General features: G+C 59.6%; 1 protein-coding gene and 1 long non-coding RNA gene across 3 annotated transcripts in view; both read left to right on the forward strand.

Moving 5' to 3' along the window:
• Window positions 1–9,790, forward strand: part of LOC136405207 (uncharacterized) — a 57,430-nt gene extending 47,640 nt beyond the window's left edge. Inside the window, exon 2 of the long non-coding RNA XR_010751481.1 lies at window positions 9,003–9,790. This is a non-coding gene — a long non-coding RNA (uncharacterized lncRNA). The remainder of the gene's footprint in view (window positions 1–9,002) is intronic.
• The window catches only part of OSBPL2 (oxysterol binding protein like 2), a 35,574-nt gene extending 25,784 nt beyond the window's left edge, over window positions 1–9,790 (forward strand). For both annotated transcript variants that reach the window (XM_066384317.1, XM_066384318.1), the window contains exons 8-14: window positions 1,440–1,547; window positions 2,152–2,241; window positions 2,549–2,672; window positions 3,856–3,984; window positions 5,300–5,423; window positions 6,878–6,968; window positions 8,484–9,790. In XM_066384317.1, coding sequence (XP_066240414.1) covers window positions 1,440–1,547; window positions 2,152–2,241; window positions 2,549–2,672; window positions 3,856–3,984; window positions 5,300–5,423; window positions 6,878–6,968; window positions 8,484–8,586 — 769 coding nt within the window. In that variant the 3' untranslated portion in view covers window positions 8,587–9,790. The remainder of the gene's footprint in view (window positions 1–1,439; window positions 1,548–2,151; window positions 2,242–2,548; window positions 2,673–3,855; window positions 3,985–5,299; window positions 5,424–6,877; window positions 6,969–8,483) is intronic.
• Window positions 9,791–12,171: the final 2,381 nt, after the last annotated feature.

Genomic DNA, 12,171 nt, shown 5'->3' on the forward strand with positions numbered 1-12,171 from the left:
CCTGACCGCCTCCGCGGTGGTCCCGTCTTCCCTGACCGCCTCCAAAGCAGGGAGGGAGCCCCCTGCCCTGACCACCTCCTCCAAAGCAGGGAGGGAGCCCCCTGCCCTGACCGCCTCCGCGGTGGCCCCCTGTCTGCCCTGACCGCCTCCGCGGTGGCCCCGTCTGCGGAGGTGGTGGCCTCTCGGCAGCGGGAACGCCCTCTGCCAGGTCCCTCAGCCAGGCGACGGCCCTGACGTGCTCCCCAGAGGGTTCTGCATCGTCCTCTGCGGCCTGGACGGGCTCTGGTCTGGTCATAGCAGCTGCCCCTTCTGCACAGCACCGTGCTCAGCTGCTCGGGACGGCCCGCGTTTGCCGCGCACGTGTGTCTGAGCCACGGGGACCAGCGCAGGGGCTCGGCTCGGGCTCCCACAGGGGCAGGCCCGCCATGGGCAGGCGGCACCCTCAAGGGGAGAAGCCATCCAGAGGGAAGCCACAGTGTTTTATGACCTAACCCCAGAAGTGACCCCACTATGGCCTTCCCGCCACCTGTGCTGCTGGTCACACAGCCCTGGCTGAGCTTAGAGTGAATTACAGGAGGGGAGACACTTGAGGGGCCGCCTTTGAGGCTGCCTTGCCCCCACCCACTCTAAATGTAAATGTCCCCGATCCAGTGTTGGTCAGAGACACCTCGGAGCAGAAGTGGAGTCTCCACACCTCCTGGCCGCTGCAGAGCCACTGTGGAGTGGTCCAGGCCATGGGCGGGAAGGCAGCCCTGTGGGGGGCCGTGGATGGGCCCTGTGTCCCCGTGGCCCAGCCTGGCTGGTGGCCACAGCCCACGGGGCCCTGGGGGAGCCGCCCCTCCTGGAGACACACCTGCCCGGGCCTCTGGCCTTCCTGGCACCAGCAAGGAGGGCCAGAGGTTGCAACACCTTCATGAGTCATGTGTTTGGGTGCCACCTGGGAAATGGCAGATATTTGTCACGACTCGTCTGCACCGCCACTAGGTGTGGCTCTTGGACACAGCCTCCCTCCCGGGGCAGAAGTCCTGCATGTGCTCACAGCTGTGGGACCTTTTCTCTTGGGATCAGGCCGGGAGAAAAGGAAGGTGCAGTGCTGTAACCGCAGGCCACCCTCATCCCCTTGGAGGCCGTGGCTGTCCTGGAGAGGACAAAGAGGACGAGGGAGGAGAGCTCTCTTTGTCTCAGTGTTTATTGACATTCAAGTAGAAAGCTTTGTTGTTGCTACAAAGGAAAGAAGAGATACATTTCAAACGAATGCTAAATAAGTAGCCGCTTTTGGAAGGAGTTCAAAGCAAATCCCCCCCTTGGGTTGTGAGGCAATTACAGTGCCTTGTGTCAGTGTCTATGTGCCTTTGCTTCTTGGGTGGTGGGCACACACAGGCACGCCTTCCGTCTGCTTTGCTGGCTCTGACTGGCATGTTTTCTGGCCTGTTTGACAGACACAAGGAGGCCTACACCTGGACCAACCCTACCTGCTGTGTGCATAATGTCATTATTGGCAAGCTCTGGATAGAGCAGTACGGGACGGTGGAGATCCTCAACCACAGGTGACGCACCAGGTGCCACGTGGCGGTCACACCAGGCGGCGGGGACCCTCACTGTGCTCTTTGAGCTGCCCTGGGCAGCAGCCCTCCTGGCCCCCGGGCCCCCGGGGACCCAGTCCTCAGCATGAGGCACCGTCCATGCTCCGTGTTGATAGTTCTTTTCTTTCTAATCCTAAATTCACTTATTTGAAATTTTAAACAGCACTAAAGACGGGTGTGGGTCCAGGTGACAACCCAGTGACCATCCTCTTCCCTGTCCACTGTGCGGTCTGTTGTTCCTTCTTCCTGGGTGTTCATGACCGACCAGCTCTGCTTGGTCATGGCTTTCGTGAGATGAAATCTACGTGCCATAATGGCTACTGTTTAAAGTGGACACTGAAGTGATTTGTAGTCAGCGTGCTGGAGTGTGCAGCCACCACCACTGGGCAGTGTGGGGACCTTCCCGTGGCCTTGGCCGCCGTCCCACCCCGGGCACTGAGTGTGGGAGCTTGTTCTCTCTCTCCGCTGGCCTCCCTCCTCGCCTCCCCTGCGCGGCCCCGCCCTACCACAGGCCCCGCCCTACCACAGGCCCCGCCCTACCACAGGCCTGTGTCTGCTTTTCCTGCAGAACCGGAGACAAGTGTGTGCTGCACTTCAAACCCTGCGGGCTGTTTGGGAAAGAGCTTCACAAGGTGGAAGGCTACATTCAAGATAAAAGGTAGGTCCCAGGCGTCATGGCCCTGACGGTGCCCGGGCACTTTGCAGAAGGTGCCGTCAAACCTGTGGCCGCGTTCGTGGTAACAGACATCAGACTCGCTTCTAAATCTTCTTCATTTAGAGGAAACATTTCATTGTTGAGCACAACAGGAGATAGAAGATAGGCTTTGGGTGTCATGTCTTGGGTGGTGAGCGGTCAGTCGGGCCATGCATTTATGCGCAGACGCGGCCAGAGAGGGACGGGGAGACAGGCCAGACGGGCAGTTTGTAGTGGCTGTTAACGGGGTTATTAAACCCCCTCGTTCCAGCAAGAAGAAGCTGTTCATCATCTATGGCAAGTGGACAGAGTGTCTGTGGGGCATCGAGCCCGCGGCCTTCGAGTCCTTCCGGAAGCGGGAGCGGAGGAGCGAGCCCCCGAGAGACGCACCTGCGGTGAGGCTGCGTCCGGACCCCTGCGCAGACGGTGCCCCGGCTGCGGTCTCCGGGTGGGCGTGGTTTATCCGCACCCCGCAGTGCGGGGGCGGGGTCAGTGTCGGCCCCGCCCCGAGAGCCGGGTAGGACCAGGGCACCTCTCTTTCCTTCCGAACACGCCGTGTTCTGGATGCCTCCCAGGAAACCTCCTGTCTTCCTGGCCCTCATTAGCTAGCCCTGCTAAGAAAGCCGGTGCGTGTCCTGTCTGCGTGCTTAGTCTGAGTGTCAGCGTGCCCCGCGGTCAGTTGTCCGAGGGGCCTCTCCCTGGAGCTTTGCAGTCCCACTGACCTGAAGGCCACGCTGCGCTGAAAACCGGAGCGGTAGTTCAAAGAGGAGCCCGGCCTTCTTCCGCTGCGCAGTGCGAAAGGGCGGATTCGTGCGCCCCGCCTCCAGGGCCCCCGGGGTGCTCACCGCGATCCCCTGTGCACTGTGAAGCCTTTTGTAACAATGCGGGGTTCAGAGCCTGCACAGGCCAGCACGCGAGCGAGGCCACCTGAGAGGCCTTTGATGTGGTCACTGCTCCATTGTTCCTGGGTGGCCTGCAGGGACAGAGTCCTGTCCCACCGAGTAGCCTGCAGCCAGGCGGCCGGTCCTTGAGCTGGCCTGTCACGCGGACACGCTCCCCTGCAAGGCCGCATGAGCAGCCCCTGCCCTCCCCCCCCCTAGGCCCCCTTGACTTTGAAAGTAAACGGAGGCATCCTATCTTTTTATGGAGGTGCGGTCTCCAGGCAGGGTGTGGTCTGGGCGTGCTGCGACACCCTGACATCCAGTCTGGACCACGTCTGGACTGAGGGCAGCATGGAGGGCAGGCCCCTCTCAGAGGGAGCGTCAGTCACCCTGAGCTTGGACAGTGTGCTTCCACACGGTGCCAGCTGGTGGTGGTCCCACTCGGCAGTGCGTCCTTCAGGGCCTGCACTCCCAGTAGGAGAGCCGTGCCCCCCCCCTGGCTTCACACCCTGTTTGGGGGGGCCCAGTACGGGAGCCCCCGCAAGGTGGGGTGACCACGGCAGAGCAGGAGGCCAGGCCCTCCTGAGGCTGAGGGCAGCCAGGTCGCAGACAGGGTGTCCTCTGCTCAGGGGCTCCGCCCAGGGTCTGGAAGCCTCAGTCTCCCTCCCGCGAGCGGCCAGCATGCTCTGTATTTCAGGATGACGGCTCTAAGGACGCCGACAGGGACGTGGTGGACGCCGTGCCCGAGGCTCAGGAGACCGTGCAGGTCATTCCCGGCAGCAAGCTGCTCTGGAGGGTCAACATGCGGCCCCCCAACTCTGCCCAGGTCCGTGCCCCCTGCACACAGCCCCCCTCGAGTCTGGGCTGCTCACGGCTGACCCCATGTTCGCAGCCAGCTCAGCCCCTGGTCCCAGAGCAGCCAGGGTCCCCGTCACCTAATCAGACAGTATCGGTTGTGCCAGCCTCCAGCACCTGTGCCCAGAGCCACACCCAGCCACACCTAGCTCCTCCTGGCAACACCGCCTGCCCGCCTCATTTCTGAAAAAATTTTATTGATTTATATTGATTTTAAAGAGGGGGGGGAGAGGGAGAGAGATCAAACTGTTCCACTTACTTAGGCATTTATTGCTTGAGTCTTTATGTACCCCGGCCGGGAATCAAACCCCCAACCTTGACATATGGGGCAGCGCTCTGACCCGCTGAGCGACCCCGCCGGACGAGCCGACACCCACTGCATCTCACTCAGGGGTTTCCAGAGTGTTTGCAAAGATGATTTTCCTGACTGGTCTTAAAATTTAAGTGCTTAAGTGCACCCTGGCCGCCTGGCTCAGTGGTAGAGGGTCGGCCTGGCATGCAAGGGGTCCCGGGTTCGATTCCCGGCCAGGGCACACAGGAGAAGCGCCCATCTGCCTCTCCACCCCCACCCCTCCTTCCTCTCTGTCTCTCTCTTCCCCTCCCGCAGCCGAGGCTCCATTGGAGCAAAGATGGCCCGGGCTCTGAGGATGGCTCCTTGACCTCTGCCCCAGGCGCTAGAGTGGCTCTGGTCGCAACAGAGTGACGCCCTGGAGGGGCAGAGCATCACCCCCTGGTGGGCGTGCCGGGTGGATCCCGGTCGGGCACATGTGGGAGTCTGTCTGTCTCTCCCCGTTTCCAGCTTCAGAAAAATACAAAAAAAAACCCCAAAAAACAAACAAACAAACAAAAAATGCTTAAATGCATTTTGATATTTATTTTTGAACATTAAACTTGCCATTTGTATTACATATAATAAATCTACTACATACAATGATATAAAAACAATCATATAATAAATATAAGAAGTTATGTTTTTCACATTACGAGTTATATACAGGATAAATATATAACGTAACTTTTTATTATTCTGTCTTACAACCTGGCAGAGCACGTATAGAATAAAGGAAACAAACCACTCATCCCAGGGGTGTTGGGGAGACAGATCTACAAGCCCGGTGTCAAGTGGGGGGCCCGGAGGCGACCGAGGCCAGACGTTGAGGGGAGCGTCTCCACGGAGCGGGGACACTAGACTGGGCTCAGAGAGCATTTCTTGTCTGTGGCTTCAGAGCAGGGTGCTGTGCAGAAAAGATGTCCGTGGTAGTGACGGGTTTCTGTCTGTCCCTCAGATGTATAACTTCACCAGTTTCACCGTTAGTCTCAATGAGCTGCAGGTAGACACGGAGAAGACCCTGGCTCCCACGGACTGCCGCCTGCGCCCCGACATCCGGGCCATGGAGGACGGCAACATGGGTGCGTGCCTCAGTGCCGGGGGCTCTGGAGTAGCTCCCGGAGACGAGCAGAGGGAATGCCAGGGCCTGGAAGGCAGGACAGGTGTCGAGTCCCTCAGCACAGGGTGGGGGTCAGATTTCCCAGGCACAGGGTAAGGTCAGGTCCCTCAGCACAGGGCGGGGGTCAGGTCCCCTGGCACAGAGTGGGGGTCAGATCTCCCAGGCACAGGATAAGGTCAGGTCCCCTGGCACAGAGTGGGGGTCAGATCTCCCAGCACAGAGTGGGGGTCAGATCTCCCAGGCACAGAGAGCAGGTCAGGTCCCTCAGCACAGGGCGGGGGTCAGGTCCCCTGGCACAGAGTGGGGTCAGATCTCCCAGGCACAGGGTAAGGTCAGGTCCCCCGGCACAGGGTAAGGTTGGGTCCCCAGGCACAGAGTGGGGGTCAGATCTCCCAGGCACAGAGTGGGGGTCAGATCTCCCAGGCACAGGGTAAGGTCAGGTCCCCCGGCACAGAGCAGGGCAGGTTCTCAGACTTCTAGCCTGTTGCAGACCAATCCTTTTGTTAGAACAAAGTTAAGTTACTAGAAAAACGCAGTGAAAAAGAATACATACAGAAGTCAAGTCCCCATGTTTGTATTACTGGGTTCCACAGATACCAGGGTTGCATTTCAAAAACTGGATGTGTTGTTCATTCGAGTCTAATGGGCCGCCCGTGAGGGGGGTCCTGCTGCAGGTGTGACGAGACAGTGCCATGCCCAGCACCGGGCAGCACACACTAGGTGACCACGCGCGGTCAGTAGGGCGGGAGGTGAGGGGCCTCACGGTCAGGAGCCACCTCAGTCCCTGGGACAGCACAGCCCCCCCCCTGAGGGCTGAGGCTGAAGGCACCTCCAGTCCTGCTCCCGTGGGAGGGACGTGCTCCGGGGTGAGACCAGGCTCGGCTCCTGCGGTGACACAGCCCTGGGGTTCACACGTGCCGGGGGCCGGGGCTGTGTTGGGGCCCCGCTGCCCTTCGATGCCCCTCGCTGCCCCTAGCTGCCCCTCGATGCCCCTCGCTGCCCCTCACTGCCCCTCGATGCCCTTCGCTGCCCTTTGCTGCCCCTCGATGCCCCTAGCTGCCCCTCGATGCCCCTCGATGCCCTTCGCTGCCCCTCGATGCCCCTCGATGCCCCTCACTGCCCTTCGCTGCCCCTCCATGCCCCTCCATGCCCCTCGCTGCCCCTCCATGCCCCTCGCTGCCCCTCGATGCCCCTCGCTGCCCCTTGATGCCCCTCGATGCCCCTCGCTGCCCTTCGATGTCCCTCGCTGCCCCTCGCTGCCCTTCGCTGCCCCTCGCTGCCCTTCGCTGCCCCTCGATGCCCCTCGATGCCCCTCGCTGCCCCTCGATGCCGCGGGCTGGGCCGTCTGGGTTCGGTGACAGTCCACTGTCCGTGGGGTCCACCCTGACCCTCACCTGACCCGTGTGCTTGGCCTAGACCTGGCGAGCCAGGAGAAGGAGCGGCTGGAGGAGAAGCAGCGGGAAGCCCGGCGGGAGCGCGCCAAGGAGGACGCCGCGTGGCAGACGAGGTGAGGCCGCGAGGCGAGGGGCCCCGGGGGACCCCGGGGGACGGCCACCCACGCACGCCCCTGCAGCTGAGCAGAGGCCATCCTCCTGTGACGAGGTGGCAGCAGCTGTGCCCAGCACACGGGGGCCGAGGGGAGAGGCAGGCCATCTGAGCCTTGACCTCCTGTCCTGGTCCCTGCAGTGGCTCTGAGCCCTTTCTCTAATGGGGCAAATTTAGAAAGGAAATGTGGCTGGGACCAAGCTCCCGAGGGAACACACGGCTCAGAGAGGAGGCGCTGGGCGTCTGAAGCCCCTGGTGCTGCTGTCCCCACACCCCTCACGTGACACAGGGCCCCAGAGGCCACGGCCACACCCCTGTGGGGCGCAGGCTGCCACCCCCCCACGCTGCGGCACTGCCCGTGACCGCTGGGGCGGGGGCCCTCGCGGGGGACGCAGATGCCGCGACCCCCAGGGAGCCACCAGGCAGCAGTGCTGTTTGCTGCTCTGTCACCATGTGGCAACAGTCCCTCTGATAAGGGTTCTGTCAGCTAAGTGCTGTAACACTTAAGCATAATTTAAAAAATACATGTAAGTTAAAGTTTTGGTCTTAGAAAACTGGGTGGTTTTGAACTATTTATTGGTATATTTTTTCCACGAAGTGAGATGCGTCCTCGTTGGTGTCTGCAGGGCCCAGTGAAGTCAGGATGTGCCTTTCGTGTGGCTGTCCTTTTGAAAACTGCTCCGGATGGCTGGGCTTCCAGTTTCATTTCATATTATGCTCTTCATAGTTGATATGTGTGATTTGCTTTGTTCTAGAAAAAGATAGCTTGTAAATAATGTTCCTTCATTTTTTTTTAAGTAGTCAATTTAAAAGATACATTGTGAAAATGATGAGATTTTTTTTGTCCTGAGAAGACAGTTCTATGTTGTGAGTCCCCCGAGCTGCTCCTGGTGAAACAGCAGCGTCCTTAGTTGTCACCGTGCGGTATCACAACGGGTGCTTCTCACTCGGCACACAGAGGCCGAGGGTGGTGGCTGTGGCCCTGGGAGCCGGCTGGGAACTGGTGACGGTGTCCGAGTTGGCTTTTAGGACGCAGTGGGGGCCACCGTGCCCCTCTCTCTGCCCTGGACCCTGCCCCTCCCCAGTTCACAGAACGGGCACAGCGGCCTGTTGAAAGGACGGAAGCAGCGCTGTGTTCTCACCCGTGGGCTCAGGGCAGCCTCGGGCTCAGCGCCCTCTCTGGTGACCGCCAGCCTGCGTGTTTTCTCTGAATCCGTGAGGCTTTGTAGGGAAGAGAGGCTGACGTCCAGGATGTTTGCGGGGTGAGCGTCTGAGTGCGGACGGGATTCCGGAGCCTGGGGTGAAGTCCCACCGCCAGGGACGGCGCTGCCGTGCTGACTGAGGCCCGTCGCGGGCTCCGTGCGCCCCGGGCCAGGGACGGCGCTGCCGTGCTGACTGAGGCCCGTCGCGGGCTCCGTGCGCCCCGGGCTCCGTGCGCCCCGGGCCAGGCCCTGCCCTGACGCCCTCTGTGTTGCAGGTGGTTTCGCCAGGGCAGGAACCCACACACGGGGACCCCCGACTGGCTGTACACAGGGGGCTACTTTGAGCGGGACTTCTCGGGCTGCCCCGACATCTACTGAGGGCTGGGAGCCGCCCCAGGACCGGACGCCGGCCAGGCGGGAGCTCGTCCCGCGGCTCCTCCGCGCTTTGGGCAGAGCCCGCCTCCCCAGGACCGCGTCCGCAGAGAAGGTGCCGTCCTGGCTGAGGACTTGATCCTAATGAACTTCCGATTGCCAAACGTGTACTGCTGTTGCGGTCTCTTCATAAAGCTTCCCTTGGGGTCATCGTGTTTCACTAAGGTTTGGAAGGAAAGTTCTTCAGTTCCGGTGATGCGACAGGGTGAGCTGGGCGTGTCTAGGTGACAGCACCCTCAAGGCTACGTTTGTAACTAGAGGAAGGGGCCGGAGGGGCCGTGCTCCTCCCTACAAAGCAGTGTCCAGGGGCAGCTGAGAGCCATGTCAGTGGGAACCAGGAATGGAAAGGTGGGTCCAGACAGGGAGCTCGGTGCGGCCCGGACTCTGTCTCTGCAGCACGAGCGAGCATCTTCAGAGCGGCAGGTTGGTGAGATGAGTAGTTGTCAGATTCCGTATTTTTTGCCAATCTTCAATAATGTAAAGATGACTTTCAAAATATTTAAGTTAAAACTACTTGTAGGGTTTGCTGAAGAGCTAGACACGCATTAATCGCCAGCTGTATACGCCCGAAAGGAAGCTTCGCCACGACAACCCAGGGCAGCCAGAAACACTGCGAATTGTTGACCAAAGTCCCCAGGTGGCTCCCAGCCTCGCGGGAGCCCCGCCTCTGGCCTGCTCCTCCTCCCCGGGGCTCCACCGTCACTGCAGGCCAAGCCCACACGCCACAAAGTGAGCGTCCCTCATTAGACCACGTGGCCCGTCCCCACAGCACTGTGTCCTTGCCTTCCCCGCATGCATGTCTGAAGCACAGGGTTGCAGGTGGGCACACCTGGTGCACACGGGGGGTCAGAGCGGAGGCCACTTACAGGCGAATTAGCATTACTAACAACACAGGTGTGTGTCCGTCTCAGCACACCTCCTTGTCAGGTGACTGTTCTCTCTCCGTAGAAATACCACAGATCACGGCTCTGCTCCCTGAATGGAAGACAATCTGCTGGGCAGGTGCACACGCACCCGCACACACACGGGCACACTGTGCACATGCGTGTGCACATGCAGGTGTACGGAGCAGTGAGTTCCTGTGAGTGTGTCATCATGTGTGTTCAGGCTTCAAAATCACGTTTGTAATTAAAACACTTTTGAAAGCGAAGACTTGCTTTGAAGACTTGATTCTGTAGCTCTGGCTGCTGGAAGCCACGCACTCGGACAGAGTCCTGAACGCAGCCACGGTCCATGGAGTGTCTGTCCTCCCGAGGGCCCCTGGACAGTCCACTGTGCACAGACGGCCCGACCCCACGTGGCAGGCTTTATGGGGAAAGTAAAATAATGTTAGGGGCCCCCTGGTGCTGCCTAGATTAATAGGCCGCCTGGTGTTGGGGCCGGACGTCGCGTCTGGGTGGCTGGGTCAGGACAGCTGTGTCAGAACCGGTGCTGCCCTCCCAGACGGGGTCACGTCAGGGCGTCCCCAGCTCCTGGGGCTTCTCCCGGGCTGTGGCCCTGCTCCCGAGACGGGGTCACGGTCAGGGCGTCCCCAGCTCCTGGGGCTTCTCCCGGGCTGTGGCCCTGCTCCCGAGACGGGGTCACGGTCAGGGCGTCCCCAGCTCCTGGGGCTTCTCCCGGGCTGTGGCCCTGCTCCCGAGACGGGGTCACATCAGGGCGTCCCCAGCTCCTGGGGCTTCTCCCAGGCTGTGGCCCTGCTCCGAGGACGTGGCAGTGGAGCTGGTCCTGGTCCCTGGCGCCACCTGGGCGCTCAGCTCCCGCGGCTTCTCTGCACGTCCACGGGCTCTGAGCAGCACACGCAGATGGAGCCGTCCCAGCCGTCCCCGTGGGATCGGAGTGGCCCAGGCAGGGCACCAGGCTGTCCTGGCCACAGTCCCCTCTCAGACTATCCCCAAGGCTCGTGCTGCTTGTACTTGAGGAAGGGTGAGCCCGCAGATGGACCAAACACAAGGTCTGGTCAGACCCCGGCTGGCACTGGAGAAAGGCCACTGGCAGTCTGAGGGGCGTGGAGACGTCCCACTGGGAGGCATTTACTGACGATGCAGAGGACAGGCCACCTACTGCTGGGTCCTGGTTGGGTCACAAGGTCAGGAAATCAGAACAGGACGAGGGCAATGCTGCCCGGCCAGCAGGAGGCCCCCAGGAGCCCACCGCCACTCCTGGCAAGAGTCTCCTGTCGGGACAGCTGCTCTGGGAAAGTGCTCCTAGTGGCACTCGTGTCCCCAGCCTCCTGTGCGCAGGGGGAACAGCGAAGACATTATGCTCAGTGACACAAGCCAGTCAGAAAAGAGCCAATACTATATATTGATATAAATGGGTTATTATCAATATTTACCACATGAGCCTGACCAGGCGGTGGTGCAGTGGATAGAGTGTCAGACTGGGATGCAGAGGACCCAGGTTCAAGACCCCGAGGTCGCCAGCTTGAGCATGGGTTCATCTGGTTTGAGCAAAGCCCACCAGCTTGGGCCCAAGGTTGCTGGCTCCAGCAAGGGGTCACTCGGTCTGCTGAAGGCCCGCAGTCAAGGCACATATGAGAAAGCAATGAACTACTAAGGTGCCACAACGAAAAACTGATGATTGATACTTCTCATCTCTCTCTGTTTCTGTCTGTCTGTCCCTGTCTATCCCTCTCTCTGACTCTCTGTCTCTGTAAAAAAAAAAAAAAAAATTACCACAAGAAAATTTTTTTCTTTTCCAAGTTGGAAACGGGAGGCAGTCAGACTCCCGCATGCGCCCGACCGGGATCCACCCGGCATGCCCACCAGGGGGTGATGCTCTGCCCGTCTGGGGCGTCGCTCTGTTGCGACCAGAGCCATTCTAGTGCCTGAGGCAGAGGCCATGGAGCCATCCTCAGCGCCCGGGCCATCTTTGCTCCAATGGAGCCTTGGCTGTGGGAGGGGAAGAGAGAGACAAAGAGGAAGGAGAGGGGGAGGGGTGGAGAAGCAGATGGCTCCTCTCCTATGTGCCCTGGCCAGGAATCAAACCCGGGACACCTGCACGCCAGGCCGATGCTCTACCACTGAGCCAACCAGCCAGGGCCACATGAGAAATTTAAATGAAAAAATAAAATATACAAACTACTTAAAAAGAACAAATCCATTACTTACAAATATAAATGACATTTTAAATGGAAAACAGCTATGTTTTTGAAAACAAGAATGTGACCCGAGATCCCGAGACAGTGGAATGGAGGAGGGTGCCGTACCTCGTAGGTCACGGTGCTACAAGGAGCCCAGTGAACCGGCATCTTAAAGATAAGAGTGAAAACGCCTGACCTGTGGTGGCGCAGTGGATAAAGCATCGACCTGGAAATGCTGAGGTCGCCAGTTCGAAACCCTGGACTTGCCTGGTCAAAGCACGTATGGGAGTTGATGCTTCCTGCTCCTCCCCCCTTCTCTCTCTCTGTCTCTCTCTCTCTTCTCTCTCTCTCCCTCTCTCTCCTTTCTAAAATGAACAAATAAAAAAATTAAAAAAAAAATAAAAGATAAGAGTGAATGGAAACACTTTCCACTTTCCTGCCTTTTATAA

This window comes from Saccopteryx leptura, chromosome 5, assembly GCF_036850995.1.
Source record: "Saccopteryx leptura isolate mSacLep1 chromosome 5, mSacLep1_pri_phased_curated, whole genome shotgun sequence".
NCBI lineage: Eukaryota > Metazoa > Chordata > Mammalia > Chiroptera > Emballonuridae > Saccopteryx > Saccopteryx leptura.